The sequence below is a fragment of the Tetrao urogallus genome, assembly GCF_951394365.1.
Source record: "Tetrao urogallus genome assembly, chromosome: 3".
NCBI lineage: Eukaryota > Metazoa > Chordata > Aves > Galliformes > Phasianidae > Tetrao > Tetrao urogallus.
The window spans coordinates 71,487,847-71,508,034 of NC_136815.1; the positions used below are offsets into that span (position 1 = coordinate 71,487,847).

The 20,188-nt window shown below is 37.5% G+C and overlaps 1 protein-coding gene across 1 annotated transcript in view; it reads right to left on the bottom strand.

The window, feature by feature from the left end:
* The window catches only part of MARCHF11 (membrane associated ring-CH-type finger 11), a gene marked incomplete at both ends in the record, with an annotated part of 29,952 nt that extends 10,775 nt beyond the window's left edge, over nt 1-19,177 (bottom strand). The window contains 2 exons of the mRNA XM_079533767.1: nt 17,692-17,847; nt 18,911-19,177. Coding sequence (XP_079389893.1) covers nt 17,692-17,847; nt 18,911-19,177 — 423 coding nt within the window. The remainder of the gene's footprint in view (nt 1-17,691; nt 17,848-18,910) is intronic.
* Between the last annotated feature and the right edge of the window lie 1,011 nt (nt 19,178-20,188).

Sequence of the window (20,188 nt, forward strand, 5' to 3'; positions counted from 1 at the left end):
TAGGTATGAATTATAAAAGCAAGCAGATTGAACTGAGACAAGCATATTTTTCACGTAGAGAAGGTATTCTATAGTTATTGCACTATTCGTATGTAAATAAGCTCCAAAGATTTAGTTCTTTACTTAGCCATAGACAATACTAGCCATTAGGCAATGAGAAGGAACTACATGGGACTGTATTGTTTGGTTACACCGCATTTTATAACAGAACTTATGAAGAGGAATGGCAGTCGTAGTCGCAATGCTTTCTACTGTCTGAAGTCTCATGCAAAGTGTAGTTACAGTGTGTGAGTGCCCACTCTGATAAATGCTTAGGGATAGAAGAATTTTTCTGTTTAAATACCAAAGACAGTTAAGCCTTATTTGATTTCTTATGATCATTCACCTTATTGCATGCCCTGCTATGTGTTCTGCTCACTTCAACTTTTAGTATTAAAGTAACTGTTTATGATAAAGAGGTCACAAAAGTAATGTGATAAAAGAATCAGCAGTAAAGAAATTGCATTTAGAATTTAACAGTCTGCATTATTTAACATCTCAAATTGAAAGTATCATTGTTGGTATGTCATAATTGAAATCCATTATTTCCATAAAATTATTGCACATTTTCTTCATAAAACTTGCTTTGTAACTCTTAGTTGCTCAAGATTATAAATTATGAGTTCCTAATTTGTCTTTGTCATTTGCTGACTATACATCCCCATAAACACTAAGTTCTTTTAGCTAAGTTTTAACAAATCAGAAAAGTTCTATGCAGCTTTCCTATTGTAAGCTTCACAGAATCACACAGAATCACAGAATCACCCGGGTTGGAAGGGACCTCAAGGATCATGTAGTTCCAACCCCCCTGCCTAGCAGGGCCAAACATACACATTTAGATCAGGTTGCCCAGGACCCCGTCCAACCTGGCCTTGAACACGTCCAAGGACGGGGCATCCACAACCTCCCTGGGCAGCAAAAGCTTCCGTTGCATTGGCCGGGAATCGAACCCGGGCCTCCCGCGTGGCAGGCGAGAATTCTACCACTGAACCACCAATGCACTTCAATAAAGTGCATAACCATAAAAAATAAGTATTTTGATACAAACTGGCATTTTGCTTTAAAATCAAAATTAAAAGAAAACTTTAAATATTTTGTGTCTTGACAAAAATAATAATAATTTTTCATAGATGGATTCTTCTTCTTCAAAAAAAAATCTCCTTTAAATTTCTGTGAAATAGTATCCTGTTTGATATCGATCCCCATCATATCTGTAATGTTATGAGCTTCTATGCCATACCCAGACTTCTGATTTTGATATAGCACTGCTTTTTCATCCCTTGAGAATTCCCTATACTCTCACTTCTGCTGACACTTTATTATGTTTGGCTTTGGTAATCTTTTATTTACCACTGCTCTTCCTTTCATAAATCATTTGGGAGTCTGGTACATTTAATGAACCCTGTAGTTCTGTTTCTAACCCCAAAACCATTGTTCCCATAAGTGCTCCATTAAGGATAAATACTGCATAATTTCATATTTTTTCAGGTAGAGACTTCCAGAAGTTGAAAGAAACATATTGCTTTGAAGGGCTAATTGCTAAAAAATAAAGTTAATGAAGAAATATGCATGTTATATACTAACATAAAAATTGATAGGCTATTCAAAGATTCATCATCTTCGATGATAAATCGATACTAACTTATCTTTTTTTTTTTTATTGTGCCTTATAAAAGCCTGTTGATTGTCATAAAATGCATGGCAGAAAAGTGATCTTAAAAGCACTCATTGAGACTGAAATTGGACTCAAAATACTTTATATGAAAAATGTCTGCACTGAAACTACAGATTTTCTTACATCCTTAATAAAGAACATATGAAAATTCCTCATGGCTGGCCAGATTAGATGACAGAGAGTAATCCCTCTGCATATAGTTCTATATGCACTCAGGAAGACTAGCAACAGGTGATGAAACAGAAAACTTTCTCAGAGGTGTTCGAGGCAATGTGGGATGGGTCTTGGAGCAACATGGTCTATGGCAGATGTCCTTGCCCATGGCAGGGGGGTTGGAAATAGACGATCTTTACATTCCTTCCTACCAAACCATTCTATAAGTCTATGAAGACACATGTGGACTATTCTGTGTTTGTGAAGGGTAACATTATCTTTTGAGTATATATACCTTTAACACTTACTTAATTTTTGACTCAGTGTTGGGTTTTTCAAGCAAGTGATCATAAACAGTGGGTTCCCTTCACTTTTTTTGAATTCATGTAGTAATCTAGAATTCAATGCAACTAAGGTTCTGAGTTATTATAAAAATGTGTCCAATTTTAAAATATAGTAAGGAGTAGCACAGGTGTGCACATTGGTTCATCATCAACTTTATCATGTTGGTATTAACCTAAATTAGATATAGTACTGAACAATAATATACCAACTAGTCTGCTCTGAATTCTCTGAAGATGCTTATAATCTCTGCTGAATTTTGATGTGGTAGTTTGACATGGCTGCCACCAACTATCTGCTCTGTCACTTAGAGACAGCCTATTTAGATGCCATCACAGGAATGAGTGTAGTTGATGGTTGGCTCTTGTTCTCTCTAGTCATTCTGGAATGTGTATCTATTGTAAAAGTAATTAAAAATAGCTGGTGGTGAACCAACCTTATGGTGACCTATTATAACATAGTTTGATTAACCTAAAGATGTATTAATTATATGACTTCAAAAAGATTTTTATAGAATCTTCTACTTTCTCTGGCTGCTAGAAACAGGTAGCTGTGACAGAAACAAGTTCTTAAACACAGACATTCATTATGCACAATAGGATTTGCAATCTGTTTATGAACAAAACTTAAAGAAGTAAAAAAACTCAATGATTCAGGTCCAATATATCATTTTTGAAATGTGTATTCACTGTAGTCTAAATGATCAGATAATTTTTCTAATGTGTTTTGCAGTATGCACATAACATTATTTGCATGATTTAAGATGCAGAGATATTATCAACTTATTGACCTACTTGGACAGAAAATGCATAGGATTGAGTATATGTATGTAGACATTTGAAATGCCCTTTTCACCATAGGCTTCTATTTTTAAAAGGGCTTTTCTGAAAGTAATGCCTCTGTATGGGAACTGCTGAATCATGGCCTGAACCTCTGATTGATCACCTGAGGCGAGCAACGAGTGAGCCATGGGAGTACAGGTGAAGGCAATTCAGCTGTGCTGCCAGAAGGGGTGGAGCCTGGCTCACCTCTCCTAGACCCATTTAAGAGCTGACTGCCAGTAGGGAAGGATTTCTTCTGGAGATCCATCCTCAGGAGTTTTATAGCAAGCCTAGGATGTGAGTAAGCTTTCTATCTATTCTCTTTTTGTTATTATAATCTGCTTTGTCAAACTCTCTGGTTTATTTCATAATTATAGCACCTTTATATTCACTGAATATACAGCCTCCTGTTTTTTTTATACTGGCCTACAATGTCAGAGGCAGATGCTGGTAGTATGGGATAACAGGTTGAACCTTCGCACCAATAATGCATTCTATGTTGTTGCCGTGTGACAGATAGCAGCAGAGTCTGACAGAATGGCTTGTGATATGGAAGTGCTTATCAAGCAATGGGAGGCCTTTAGGTCAAGAATATAGATAATTCAACTTGCATGCAACTTCTTGGTCTGCTTAGAAAACAGTACTCATACTTTGGGCATTCTGAAAGCATAACATTCACTGGGGAGGCCTATTCCATCTATGCAGCCCACATGGAATTTAGCTGATAGTTCCTGGAAGTGTTGGCTTATTGCTTGTACCTGGCAGAGTAGACTATCTGCACTTGCATTGGATGCATCATGGATTTTTGAGTGACCAGAAGCCTAGAAATCCTGGAAATCTAGTTTGCTTTGGATATGAAATAATAGTATTAAAAAACTCTGGAGATGTATTTTCTTTCTCTTAGGAGAGAGGAACTAATTGCAAATTTTAGCTAGTATGGTTGAGTAGGTTTAAAAGGAGAAAAATAAGCTGACCATAAGGATAAGATCATGCAACTCCTTAAGATATTAGTACACTCATCAAAAGTCTTGAAAAAACTGTTCAGCAGGGAGGGAACAAGCCTCACCTGCAAAATGCCCTGACCACCTATCAGTATAAAGAGGGATCATCTGTTCTTGACTGTTTTTGCTTGTGCCTTCTTGTCTGTGTTGAAGTATTCGACTATTAATTCCAGTTCATTTACTGAAATTCATGTTTCATCTGCTAACTGGACTTTCCAAGAGTGTTAGCTCCTATTTCTCTGTCTTTTTGACAATATGAATAATTAAATAGTTTTTACAAGATGAAAGATAAAGGGTTTAACCTGAAAATATTCTACTTCCTAATGGTTGATGCATTTCCTTTTGCAAGGCCTTCATTCAAACCCATTCTTCACCTGAGTTAAAGCAAGATTTTAAACTTCCACCTTGTAAGATGCTGTTTTAATGATGATATTGACACATTGTTCAGAATATGCAATGACTTTTCAAAGTCATTTACTGGAATACTTCCAATTCATATATACCAGACACACAAGTTTGCTGAACCAAAGAGAAAGCAGCTTAATTGATTCCTGTACTCATATCACCTCTGTAAGATTGAGTAGGGACGTGACTTTAATACTGCACAAAGCATGAAAACCTATTTCTGACACTGGTCTACCTCAGCTGTACTGAATGCTGACAAAGAGGCCATGGTCTTTCCTGAAAAAGAATGATAAAAATGATGTGAAGGTGGAAGAAATGCTTTACAATTCTAGGGAATTGTAGAGAATTGTAGGGAATTCTAGAGTTCAGAGTTTTGAGTTTGCTGGAAAATGACTGCAAGGAATTTTCTATATCATATCAGTACTTTAAGAGTTAAAATGCTAAGTATTAATATATTTTTCCAATCTAGGCCTAACACACAATGATGTTAACCATAGAGACAAAAAATGTAGGTGTACAAACAAATTTGAATGGATAAGCATGATCAAGAACTTGTTAAGTATCATTGTGCTTCGAGTATGCAGAGTTTTAGTGCATTCCACCATCTTCATCTTGTTTGTTCAAGTCTGTAAGACAAGAGATCAAGTAATACATCTTCATCTGTTGTCACTGGATTCTTTTACATCCTGAAGAAGCTACGTACACAGCTGAGAATTGGGCTCTTTTCAATAATTTTGGCACAAACCAGCTCTTTAGCATCTGTTAGGTACAGAATTTGAAGGACATTCACTATCCAGTCTTCTGCCTTTCGTTCTATGGCAACTACATGTGTCAGTAGTGAAAAGTACCTCATAAGAAAACATCTGACTGTAAGTATTGGGCTCAGGCTGTTTGGCCTTTCAGTCATAACCAAGAGTAATTCATAGAATTGTATCAATGTTTTCATGTGACCCTAGGAAAACCTTTGAGGGAAGACTGTGTTTCTTTGTGATATATAAATATATGAAATAAGGGCACCTCAGATTTTGAGGGCAAAGTGTAAAGTTAAAAAAAAAAAAAAAAAAAAAAAACACACCTTAGTTCAGAGTTAAGGTTGTTGCCTCACCTAATCCCTAAGCAAGATGTATATATGTTGGGTAATGGTTAAAAAGTAGGACAATAGATATGGCAGTGTAATATCAACCACTATGTAATCATGGAGAAGGCAATCCTAGGTTCTGGCCTGCACAAAATCTGGCAAAACCTGCTTTAAAATTCAATTAGAGATTAATGTACTAGATTGACAAATCAATTAGATTGACTGTGTAATCAATTACATTTGCAATAAATCTTCACTTGAAGACAACAGTCATAATTAGATGACTTCAGACTACGCAAATTAATATAGTAAGCAGCATATTGCTTGAAAATTTGGCCAAATAGAAAAATTCATTTATTATGCTTCCTTTTGTTTTAATTATTATACATTATACACAATATCTAAACCATGATATAAAAAGATGCACAATGCATCAATGATTATACCTATTAGTATGATGTATGCATTTTACAATTTCTAGCAGCAATAATTATTACTATCGATTCTAATTTAATAAGCATTAATATTTTAAAAATCAATTGTCTTAGTAAGTTTTTTAGGTATTACTACATAATCATGGCCTCAAGCTGGTAGGTATATTGTTTGAATTAGCAATTAGTTTTTTTCTAATAGTTTGGGCTGGGCACTGGAAATACACAGCTTTCTTGCTTACTGTGCATCAACATTCATAACACTACAAGAAGCAATGGTCTTAATAATAAAACTGTTATATCCAATTCATACTGCTGTGCTTGGTAGCCTTTAAACTATAAATTGCTCTTGGTCTAACAGTGGTTATATGACTCATACATAACCTATGTACATCCCTTCCAGTATAAATAAATACATAAAAATACCCTTGTTTTCTCTCAAATCAAGATGCACCTAAGAGAAAGAACGGTATGTAACAAGCTGTATACAAAGAAAATACTTGTATCAACGAACTACTGTTCAGTTAGTTAGAACTACTGCAAATTATTTTTCAAGTATGTGTCGGTATGTATTTTGGTTGTCTCTCTAGACAGCAGTCCCCTCTTTAAATTGAATAATCATATATGACAAAGGTGTTGGTCTTCTTTTCACATCAGCTGCTCTACCTTAAAATCAGCTGCATTGCATGAGTCCTTAACAATATTAACAATAGGACTTGATGTTTGTTTAGGTTGCTCTTTGAGAAATACTCCAGTGATCCTATAGGAAGTCCTTAGACAACTTGAAAAATTTGAAATGTCCTGAGACACTTCAAAAAATTTTCTATGTAGAATGCTCTTGTTCACCTCTCTGGAACAGACAGAAACAGGTAAGCAGATCTTCAAAAGTCCCTTGATATCCAAAGTTTGTAAGCAACTTGTATCTTCAAACACTGATAAAGAAAGCATGCCAGATAGAAATCTGGCATTGCCCTGGTCAGGAACTTCAGTTGAAGTTATTTTATGGCATGGGTGATAGCCATAGGAAACCATAAAATCTAAATGAAAAATTCAGTCAACGAAACCACAAGTTTATCAATAACAATATAGATCCCTTTCCACTACTGCTTCTTTCATAAGAACAAAACTCACAAGTCTCTCAGAAACATCACGACTGTAAACTAAGAAAGTGCAGAGCACCTAAAAGTGATAAATGAAGACAGAGCTAAAGGAGCGCACATCATATGCATTGTGAAACAGTTAGTATAAGATCTTATGGCTCAAAGAATGAAAGAGATAACTGGCTCAGACATCTAGTACAGGGAGAAGCTAATATTCTTCAAGGAGGTTTGCCCAGTCATGCAGATTTGGTTGACTGTTACTAACTTATCTATCATGCAGTTCTGAAGTGGAGAATGTTGGCTGTGGCCTAATATCCCAAATGTATGTATGGGGAAAAAAATCAGGAAAATAGAATAATAGAATCACAGAATTGCTCAGGTTGGGAAAGACCTTAAAGATCATCAAGTCCAACTGCAACCTAACCATATTACCCTAAATGGACACAATTCTGACGCTGACACCAGACATCTTTTGTTGTGCTCTGCTGAAGAGGACCAATTCTGCAATGCTAGCCTTAGCACAGAAAAGATTCCAAGAAAAGGTCATGGGAAAAGGAATTAATCATTTCTCTAGAAGGGGAACTGGAAATGATTAAGCAGCCCTAACACCACACGGTAAAGGTTGTTGTGTTTTTTGTGACTATGAAAACAAGCCTTGGAAAGCTTCTAATGGAGGAGTAGCTTTTAGAACGCTTACTCATGGCCCAGCCTCTCAGCTAAGATGCCAACTGAGTCCAATGGTAGAATTCTCCAGTAGGCAGTCAAGCAGCTGCCACTAGGGGACTCTTAATGCCCCCAGAGATGTTGAATGCCACAGACAGACCATACAGTACAATCAAGCATAGCACATACATATTTTTTTCAGAAAGTGTTTTGATTTATTCATGAAAATAAACATGAGAGTTGTAGATTAATTACTCTTTTAGAACAGTGCAAATTAACAGGTGAATTTGAGCTTGTAAGCTATTTAACTTTCTAAAGTCGTTTTCCTTTTCATATCATGAAATGTATTCTATAATACCCTCCTCCCTGAAAGAAAATGTTATTAGACTTCTTTTGATTACCAGAAAGAAAAAAGACAGTTTAACTTCTGCTAAATGAGATTTCTATCCCAAGAATCTTTCTGACTTCTTTTATAAACTTGGAAAGGTGGTAATCAGTGCAGTTACTGAGGGGAGTAGAGAGTGACAAGTTCAGTGTCATAACCAAGGTTCACAGCCTTCGGGATTTGTAAGTCAGAGGCAACTGTGGTTCATCTGGTGGTTAGTCTGGTCAATTCATGAATGAAGTTAGGAGAAGATTAAAATGTAGGAGAGAGTGATGCTGAGACAAAGGCGTGGCATAACATTCACACTTTAGATGTGCTAATTCAAGTTCAGAGACATAGCACCGTGGAAATGCTGGAAGAGTTTTAAGTGAACAGAATTGGTGCCTGTACTTCTGAACCCAAAAAAGGAAGAAAGGAACCTTCTCAAGATTATCATGAGGAGCTAATGCATGACAGTTCTGCAATAAAGACAAAGATTCCCTTATGTCATGTTGTAAACAGCAAGACATCCGAAAGTAACTGCATCTATTCAGAAATAATCTAGGCTAGAAGGCTGAAGTTCTTAGATCTTATAGGTCCTAATTGCCATGGCTAGATTTATGGCATTCATAACAAGATCTACAAAAGTATGAAGACAATAGCCAGTGGATAGATGAGTTTTTGAAACTGCCATAGCCATAAACTCTTCTAGTGAATCCACAAATCTCTGAACACATTCAAGTACCTGGTAACTGTATCAACTCTTACTAATGAAAAATCTCTGAAGCAGGCATCCTTTCTAGCTAGTCTACATATTTCTGTATCTTTAACCAAAGCTAAAGAAAGAATAGACTTTTGAAATTCATAAGCATTTGATGCTCCCTTGCCATATAATGAATGAAGATCTTCCCCTCAATTTTGACAGACATCAGATGATATCAGTAATTAATCAAATTACTATTTGGTGCAAGTTTTCAGAAAGCAGTGAGATGATATGCAATACTCTGTGACACTTGAAGAAAAAAGACTCTCTTTATTAAATCTTATGAGGATTTAAAGTCATCATTGTATATTTCAGTACGAGCAAAGTATCCTCTTTGGAAGGTGATATTAAATTATTGGAGTTTCAAATAACTCTTGAGGCCTCTGAAAAAAGAGGTTCTGTGGAGAACAATGTTGCAAGTGTAGGAAAAGACTGCATATGTAGGACTCCTATATTCTATTAATGTTATTCTGACAAGATACAGTGAACAACTGTGTTATGCTGATTCCTTCAAGCAAAATATGTCAGATTGCTCTCCTCCTATGAAACAGCAGCCCTGAAATTGAGATGCTGAATCTTGTCATCCACAAAGGAACACAACGTGCTGGAAGTAACCACAAGGTATAGTAGATTGTAAATTGCAGACTGCTCAGATAATGGCCATTAGAGATATATAAAATGTCCCATTAAGAAGTAGACTCTCCCTGACCGTTCTTCCCTAGTGAGCAGAAGAAACTTCCCTAGCATTAAAGAAGAGAAGGCATATGGAAGTGTACTCTCATTTTCTCAGAATACAGTTTCCTGGATAACAATGTTATGGCATTTATCTTCTTCAAGATCTTTGTCGTGCTCAGAGGACTCTTCTTCCAGTGTTAGCATAGTTGCTAAATATGCATGAAGCTAGCAAGCATGTTATCTTGATGGTGAAGGTCATGACTGTCTGAAACAATTAAGGAATTACTTTTGGAATTTTATTTGTTGTTTGGGCATTAAAGACCAGAAAAAAAAAAAAAGAAAAAAAAAAGACCTTAACTTAGGATATGGCCTTCTTCCAATAATTTAGTTTGTGTGGGTATCAGTATGGTATATCCCAGTGCTGGGAATACCAGTGCTCATCACAGAAATGGCAAAGTTTAATACTGCCCTAGAGGGAAAACACTGCCATAAAAATATCTAAAAATATAGAAAGGGGAAAAAAGGCTATTAAGTGGAAAGAAAACTGTATAGCTAAAACTCCAAGACTCATTCTCCACTGGCCTCATTGAAATGTAAACAAACGTGACCTGGAGAAGAAATACAAAAATGAAAATAAAGAGGAAAGATGAAATAAATTAAACAACAAAAAGCAAAGAACCCTATGGAAAAAGAATCGTGCAGGAAAAACTCACGATGCAGAGAGAGTGCTCTGACTCAGACAAGTACTTCAGAAGAACTGAGGTCAAATGGTTCTTTCACTGTTGCACTATTGGCATGAAAAGAGATGGACTGTCTTCTGTATATTCTGCACAAATAACAAGAGTCTCCAGTCCAAATACCAAACACTAGATTTGAATCTGCATGTGGGACAAAAAATCATAAAACATGTGAGTGCAATAGTCTGAAAAGCTATCTCACCAACTGAATAAGAAAGCAGTTAGCAATACCACTGCTTATTTACATAAAGCTTTGAAGACTTCATTGGAAACTGACAAAATTCAAAATCAAGAAACATTAAAAGGAAGTTTTAAAATGAAGTCACCAAAGCCCAATTTCTTCAATATATTTCTGTTGTGGGAAAAACTACAGTAGCATTTCACAGGTGACACAGAATAAATGGTAGAGAAGCAAGGAGATTTTGATAATGTTTGGTGCCCAGGCTAGTTATGCTGCCAAGCAAGCATGAGCAAAGGAATCATAAACGAAGTACAAAAGCAGTACACTATCATTTATTAACAAGTTTATCTATTAAGAGTTAGAAGAAGCCTGCTGGGGGAAAAATAGTAATAATAATAATAATTGGTTGTAACATTCTTTCACTAAGCCCCGGTGATGGGAATTAAAGAAATGAATGATCGGGATTCTGGACTACAGAAAAAAGAAAGAAACTTGTATTTGGAAAGCTTATATACCTCTCACTGCTAAATAAATTTCATCGATGTTAGGCTAGAATATCAAGCTCTTTGGGAAATATCCAATCAATTAGGAATAACTAAGAAAAAAAGACAAAAAACAGTAACTCAAAGAAACTGAGTTGTTTTGAGTTGACTAGCAAGTCTCACACCTTATCTTAGGCCTTCTGTTTACCTAGATACCCTAAGTATTTAAGATGCCAGAAGCTATGTTTATGTGGCTAACTGGATTCCCATCCTTGCTATCCTTAAAATTTGTTAAGTATTTTTCTGAGTGAGTTTCATGACTAACACTAGCCATTTTCCCCCATGAAAATTTTAGTTATGAAAGAATCCACTATTTTTCCTTAAACTAGTTAACTCACTCCATAATACACCAAGATAACAACACTCTTTAAATATACATATATGTATTATCACTGGATCGGGTTGACATCAGCAATTAGTGCTTTATATTTTCAAGCACAGTTTGCAGTCTGCATAATGTTAATTGCTCTTCCACACTATGCAAGCATTCAAAGAATACAACAAGAAATCAATTGGTTTTTCTTATGAGCAATATAAAGTAAAAGAATAACATAGAAGGGGAATATCCTCACACCTTAATACTATCCTGTTGTTGGTGCTGGGTTTTTTTTGTTTTTGTTTCTGTTTTTTTTCTGAATGCTCTACTTATTTTTATGTATGCATTCAATTATTTTAATGCACAGTTCAAAATAATGACCGATCTGGCAAGAACACAAGTGATCTAGCTATGGTAAGTTTAAAATCATTATCTACATATTAGTACAAAATTGTTCTCTGTGCTATAATTAAAAATTATTTGCGTAACCTATTTTTTACTGCAAATCCTCTATCTTAAATAAACAGACATAAGCACCAGAGTGGCTTGTCTATCTCCCTGCATGCCATAGCTGATGTTCCGACAAGAATGACAGATGTCCTATCAGTTAAGATGCCAAATTTGACCAAATGTTCCAAATAGCAAAGTATGAGCACATAGAGAATCAGGAAAGATGATCACAAGAGTTTGCTGGTGACACTACAACCATTCTAGCAATATCCCAAGTATTGAGTAAACCTTTTGGATTACCACTTCAATTTTCAGCTATTCCAACCATCAAGTAAGCATATTTTTTTCACCATACACCTCTAAAATCCTGTCTAGATAGGAATATGCAAGTTTCTGAGCTGAATTATAGTTTTCAAACATATGATTTTCCATTTTTAATGATTCTCACCTAAATCTACCCTCTTCTTTACTTTCAGCTCTCTCATAGAACTCTCTAGTACGAAATCAACTTCCTTCCCTTCCACCAAACTTCTATTGTCTGTTCTCTTAAAAACATTCAGTTTCAGCCTCTCCTTTCATCTTCAGTGTTGTTTTTACAATTTCCCATGCTCCTTCCTGATGGCTTCAGCTCCTATGCTGATTGTCACTCTGACCTTTTAGATGAGTATCATCTCTCTTCATTGGGCTTACAAATAAGGCTCAGTGTTCACAGTAAACAAACAGCCATTCCTTGCTTAGAATAGCTTGTCTCCTAGGTCTACATCCAGCGTTTGTTATCAATTCTTCTTTATTCTTACCAAATCGTTACTGTGATATTACCGTGACAGAATTAGTCCATTTGCTTACATTTTGTTCTCTGTTATATTATGACTTTCAGATCATTGCTACTGATGTTCAGCAGTTTCCACAAGTCACTGGAACTGCTCAGCTTGTATCAAGTCAAAAGTTTCACCTACTCTAGTAGCTTCTCCCTAGAAGTGGTTGAAAGTAGGTGCTTAGGAAAACAAGGAGCTTGAAATATACAACTACTTTGTCTAAGCTGAATGACCAATCTTTTTTGTTTCAGATTGCTCTCCCCTTTCAAAACTAATATATGTGGTATATATGGATCTCAAAATTTTCACGTTCCAGCCTTTCTCCAACCTATGAATCTGTTCTGTAACCCAGTTAATATCTTTTTAAATATCTATTTGGGTCTTCCTGTTCACAATGTTTCTATGGCACTTTCTATACTACATATATAATACTATATTTAAAAATTTAATTTCTCATCATCATTTTCATCTTAGGTCTCAATTACTGTAACACAGCTTTTAAGCTCTTGACAAATGTAATTTTCTCAGCAAATATGAGACTGCTTGAAACACAATTTTATAAGCCCTCTATTTTGACCATGTTACTGCCCTTCTGTCACCCCTGTACGGGTTCTTCTCCATCACACCAAATAAAAAAAGATTTGATTGTTAAGATGTACTTTCAGGCTTTTACTGATGTATTAATTACCTTCTAATGATTACTCAGACACTGAGTCTCACCTCTGTTCAGTTCGTAATACCTATCTCAGCCAAGTATTTTTTTCTAACATCCCTTCCTTGCTGCTTTCACATTCAAAAGGTGCCTGCAAACCCTATTTTCTTCTCAGGAATCCTCTTAAGAGTCATCCCATTTGAGATGCCAAAAACACAACAAAATTTAAAAGCGGTTAGTGTTTAGAGACTACTGCTTATTTGACAAGTTTAATATATCCACACAGATTTTTTCTTTTTCTCTTAATTGAACTGCTTTGTAAATAGTCCAAGATACAGTGAATAACACCACGTATCCTCTTGGATCTTCATTACAGGCAATGTAATAGCACTAATACTAGATTATTGTTAGAACATGGTATGGTTTAAAAAGCACAAATGGAGATTTGAGCCTTCACCCTTTCCCTTTCTTAGTTATGGCTTACAAAAAACAAATGCTTTCATCCAGCTGAGCACAGTCATTAGAGATAATTTTTATTACACATTTACTGTATTTACTACACTGGCCTCGAAATTTAAATATCTAAAGAAGTTAATAATTTCTGCATTTTTTAATATAAAGCACACACATATACCTACATTCTGCTACACAATCCTTCATCTAATTAATCTGATAATTCAGATTAAGTGAGAACTATTCACAACAACAAAATTTGAGAAATTCAGCCTATAATTCATTGAAACTATTGAACATCATAATTTTTATGTTGAATATCTTAGACATTAATAATCACATTATAAGCCTCTAAGAACCACGGAACTCATACGTCATATTCCACCTCAAGTAATTACATATTTGCTTAAATAACAGTGACTACCACCCTCAATTTTTTGGTCTGTATTCAAAAATCAGACCTAACAATGAAGAATTTACTTTTTTAAAATAACTGATTGTTTTACTGCTTTCAGAAAAGAGGTGATGAAATGCCGTGCAATTAGCTTTTAAATTATCAAACCAATTTGCTGTACCAATTTTGGAACAAGTCCAGTTCATCTGAAGTACTAGAACATAATATGTTAATGAACACAAATGCAGAGTATATTAAATACCTCACACAGTTGTAACTTCATGACAGACTACAGTAACAGTTACAAGAATCCCATTCTCTAAATATATTTATTGCTAACTTTTATAGAGGGGATGTTTTTAGCACCAAAGCATATTTTCCTAATCTTTGTGTGGCTGTGTTTCACTTTTAAATATTATTTCTGAATCATACAAAGGAACGTTCTGCAGATATATATTCACATTTAACTGCAAGCCTTGTGAACGAATTTAATAACAGCTTAATAATTATGCAGCTCTAAAAAATAAAGCAATGTTTATATTTTGTTTAGGAAGGAAATCCTTACAAATTGTAAGGCGTAACAAACCAATATCAACATTATTTCCACTAGTACTTTCTTTCCACTCATTAATCTATAATGTAATTCTAAGTGATTAAATTTTCAAGTCAGACTCTTGAAGTTTCTCCTTTCTTTTTATCTCAAAAAACATCCAAAATTCCCTGCCTAAGCTACTATTTGTTCCATCTCCTCTTATAATTCTGGGTATTTTTTTGCTACTGATTTCTTAATATAAAGATCTTCCCTATTACTGGATCAAATTCCTCTTTGCTATAAGAATTAAGACCAGCAACATGAACATGCGCATTCATTAAAGGATTAGTCCAAGGTTGAATATGTTTCTTTGATATGATGCTGAGAAGAATGCTGAAAAAAGGGATCAAACTGCATTTCTCTGTGAAATGTCATAGCAGATGTCACCAATTTGTTTAGGCACTCATCTTCCACTCTTAGCCCATTGGTTAATTTAATTTTTTGTTTGTTTAAGACCTAGTCCTGTATGAAAATTCTGTGTGCTTCCACTATTGGCTTCTTAAAATGGAATTAAGTAACAGTCGCTGAAATATACAAAGTGGTGCTGAAAAAAATCTATGGAAATAGTCACTTTGCACAGCGAATTCTTTTCCTTGAAAGTACTGCCTCCAAAGAGGTCCCTTAGGGATTACCTTCCCTGCCATGAAGCAACAGAAACCATGGAAAATGTTAGATTTTAAGTGGAATATTCACAAATATTTCAATATTCTGTATGAAAACATAGAAAATTTATTTACTTTGTAAGCATTGTGACATTCCATAAATAACTGAGATAAAAGTAAACCTGAGGACCTGGTGTAAATTTGCATAGACAATTTAGTTGAGGAAAAGTTACTTTGGTAGATAACACTTTTGTCTCTTTGAAAGATCAGTTTTCACAGATGTAATCCATAAAAGACTGGTAGAGACAATTCTGAGCCATGGACTGAAGCATACTGGCAGCTGTAGAGACAGTGAACAAATCCTATGCAAATATTGTATCTAACGTAACGCTTGCTTCAGAACTTCTAACTACATTCACTACTTCAATGAAGATGTTGTAAACTATTTCTGTATTGAAGTGGTCTAACTCTGACCTTTAGGTTTTTATAAAACCTGACCTAAAAGTTACCTTAAAAAGGACTTTAGTGTAGTTAAGCAAATGATCCAGAACCTGTCCAAAAGCTTAAACAAGGGCAGCTATTAAAAATGTCATAGTCAATAATATGGAAGAGAGGTGAGGACACATTAAGATTGATTGCCCTTAACAAAATACACAGATGTCCCTCTGAAGAGTTATAAAACCTTTTGAGTTTCAGGAATCTGATCCTAGGAATGCAACAGGAATTGTGATTTGAGTATGCAGCTCCATGAAATCTTTTTGTGCCCTGTCTTGTCAAGAATAATGAAAAAAATAAGTCATTGCTATAAAAAAGAAAAACAGCATCAAGAACAAGTCAGTTATTCTTACAAGCTATAAAAAAAAGATACCTGAATCTAGTTCCCTGCTCCGAAAAAAAATAAATAAAATAAAATCTGCTATAACTGATGAAAAGAATGACATTATCTTTTTGCTCTTCAGGTTGTTTCTGTTCTCTCGTAGCTTGGCCAAATGTTGCTGTTATCCACTGAAACTCTCTTCTTCTGTTTTGCACAGGTCCAAAAATATTTCATATATACCCTGGTATCTCACTTGGCCTCTGCCTCTGTTCCAGAGCCTCTTGTAAGTTATGTTATATCTGCAGATACTAAGGCTACCTTTGGGGATCTCAAATTGTACCAGTTGCCAGCTTGCAGGAAACTGCTCCATGCCCTCGCCGTTAACGTACTGTTTCCAGGGACTATCACTGCAAACAGTTTATAACAATATAAATCTTGCTAGGAAAAAGGATACAATTGCTGTGAATATACAGGAAATAAAGATTTTAAAAAGATTTTAAAAAGCCAATAGGATCAAACAGAATATCATGCTGAGCTGCCAAACTAACAAGTCGATGTAGAAGCAAAATCTACTACCTTCAATTTCTGAAGGCTTTTACAAATCCACGACTTTTTTTTTTTACATTATCTAGGTTCTATTCAGAAAAGCTTATAAAAATTCCTTTTGTGGGTTCATTAAGGAAAGCCTTGAAGTCACAAGTGGCTCTGAAAGAATTTGTACTTAGTATGAACGGCTGTACACAAGTTTTCCAGATATCCTACATCCACAAATGCTTATCACTGACACAAAACTGCTGTTACCATGCAAGTATGCCTTTTCTATAAAGGTCCTCTCAAACTCATAAATTACCCAAGTGCTTTGGCCCTCAGGAACTCATAAGATCAAAATTTAAAAAAAAAATAAAAAAAGATAGAAGTAGCTTACTAAATGTGTTCCTCAGATATATGAAATTCAATTTCTAGGGTGGAATTTAAAGTCTCTAAAGAATTCTGATATGCAAAGTGGAGTTAAGACTTCCCAACTGATCTCCCAAAGCTTTGAATTGTCCCTTCCCTCTCCCTCAACATGCTACCACTGTAACATTTCAACTTCCAGCTGCATGTTGCATTGCTGATGCAGGTATCTGTGAAAAAACATTATGGCACATTTCAGTTTCTGAATCAGCCATTCGTGGACAAATCTTAAAGACCATCCTTCTATTCTGGACTGTGCTAGGACTGAAAAGTCAACTTGTTTTACTTTTTTGGACCTCAAACTAGAAGAACGAATGAAATTAACTTCTGACTGAGTCTTTGCCAAAATATGAAATATTTTTAAAGTTTAGAAAGACAAGCAGGGAAGTCCAAATTTTTCTGCTGTGTCTCAACATGACTTATCTAATTACAGGATTTAGCAACCTCTCAGGACCAATTATCTGGCAAGACAAAAGCTACAACATACCAGAATCAAACAACCGCATGTTTTTGTATACAACTGCTCTTAAAACCTAACCTCAAGTGGGTGTGCTGGTGCTAAATGGTGAAGCATATAGACTCTCACCAAATTTTTCAAAACATTTAAAATAAAAGCACTATTTTGTTTTTCAAAAATTACTGGAAATGCATATTTTTGAAAACTAACAAAAATTACCTGGCAAGGCTTCTTCATTTTAATTGCTATAACATGGTATCTGTAACAGCAGAGTTCACAGGTCCATGACCCTCTTTCACTAATCCACTTTAACAGGCAAAGTTGATGTGTGTATCGTACTGACCCATCACAGCGGCAAGGATTTAACAATTCACCCTGAAAAGGCAACACAAAAGCATGAATTGTACAGAAATATTTTGTGCATGTGTGTATTCAATACAAAAGCATTTACACCTCTGTGATTATGAATCGGCTCCAATTTCAATACACAAAATAATAAGCATGTATTCTTGACCATGGTAATCCTCAACAGATAACCCATCTTAAAAAGATGTAAGTGCTTCTGGAAGTACGGAGCAAGGTAACTATCTATGCATGCATGTAAATCTATGTGAAAAAAAAGATTACTGTGCATCAGCCAACAGTAGCGTACCTCAAATAAGTACCTCCCAGTGAGGTGATGGAGTCACTGCCTCCGTAGGTGTTCAGGAAATGTGTGGATACGGCACTGAGGGACATGACTTGGTGGGCATGGTGGTGATGGGTTGACAGTTGAGCTAGATGACCTTAGTGATCTTTGCAGACTTAATGATTCTATGACATGGTACCAAAAGTGGCTTAATGTATTCCCCCAGTCATTGCTAGGAAAGAAACTGATGTCATCACAGGGAATCGTGTTCCTTGAGTGGGGTTTAATATTGATCAGAGAAGCCAGCTATCAGGCAGGACCAGAAGTAATCTAACTAAACACTTCCCTCACAGTTCATATATTTCAACATTTTACAAATTGGCTATTTGCTTATTTCCTTAGAAGGATTTTTTCAGCTAAACTAAAAGACCAGGTAGAAACTGCTAGCTGCAGACCCTCTGCTGTAATGTAATGACCGTGAAGACACTTGGACGCCTTTTTAGCGTTATCTGCAAACAAACACTCTAATTTTAAAGGACAATAGGAACCAGAGAAATTTCTATACTTAAAGTCTCTGAGGGGAGAGACAGCGAACGTGATGACCAGAGGACAAGCGGCGCATAAGCTGATCGCGGCAAACCGCTGCTCCCCGCCCTGCCCCGAGCTTTCGGCACGGCGCGCCGCTCAGCAGCCGCTGCTGGCGGACCCAATGGGCAGCGCTGCCGGCGGGCGGCACCGGGCGGCGGGCGGAAGGCGCCGGGCGCTGTCCGCGGTGCTGATCGGGGCTCGCTCCGCGAGGTGCCGCCTCACCTGCTCGGGGCCCTGGAAGCAGATCTTGCAGATGGGGCCGGCCCCGCCGGGGTGGCTGCCGCTGCCGCTCTCGCTGCTACACACCGAGCGGGTCTCCGGCTCCTCGTCGGCCGCCGCCCCCGCCTCGCCGCCGGAGCCGCCGCTCTCCCCCTCCGCCGAGGGATCCCCGCTCGCCTCTCCCGCGACGGCCGGCAGCTCCAGCGGGACGCTGGGCTCCCGCTGCGTCTCCCCGGCGTGCGGAACGCCGCTCCCCGCGGCGCCGCTCATGTCCGGGGCAGCGCGCACCCGCGGCGGGGAGAGCCGAGCGAGCGGCCGGGAAGGTGACCCGGCGCTGCCGCCTCCCTCCCTTCCTCCCTTCACCGCGCCCCGGCGGCCGGGTCCGGAGCCGCCCCGGCGGCGTGCGCGTGTGTGTGCGTTGCGGTGTGCGAGGCCGGCGGGGCGGGGCGGGAGGAGGCGCCGAGCGCGAGCTGGGACCGGTACCCGGCGGGAGCCCCGCGGCTGTGGGGCGGGAGTCTGTGAAAACCGCTGGGGCAGCCCGGCGATCTAGGGGAGTTGGGGTGTGCTACTGAGAGGCTGGGGGAAGCTGGCGAACATTCAACAGGTGTTCCCAGGGGCAGAGCGGTGGCTTACCAAGTCTCCTGTGGCTGGCTTATTATTTTTTCTTCTTCTTTTTTCCTTTAAAAAAATGCATTACATCACCTCGTTCTCAAAATTAAATCTGCAAAAAGCATCACGACCGTCTCAAAAAAAAAAAAAAAAAAAAAACCACAAAACAACACAACACACCAGCTAGAAGTTCCTCAGACTTTGGCTAGGGAACATGTGTGAATTTCAGCATCCAATCTAACACCAGTGCACATTTCACCTCGTGAAAAATGACAGCAACTGCCTGCATGGGGGAAGGAGAAAATGCAGAAGACAATTGTGAAGCCACACGCTCCTGTACAGCCAGATTTAGATCCAAGAGGCAATGAGCTTGCCTGCCCTCACAGAATGCACTGGTGGCTCTGTGTGTGCAAGTGGGATGAAGACATGCCAAGGTGAGGCAAGGTGCTGCCTGCCCCAGCAGAACTTTGGTGGCTTTCTCGGTGCAGATGTTTTGTTGGGAGACAGAAGAGGTGTGTAGAGATAGAACACTGCTCGCCCAGAGGCCATATGGCTGAACACCCACCAAACACCTCTCCATCCCTTGTTCTGGTGGCTCTTTGCTAGCTAGGCCAATGCTGACCCTTGCACTTGGTGTTAGGGAGAGAAAGACCAAGCCCAGGATTTCTTTTG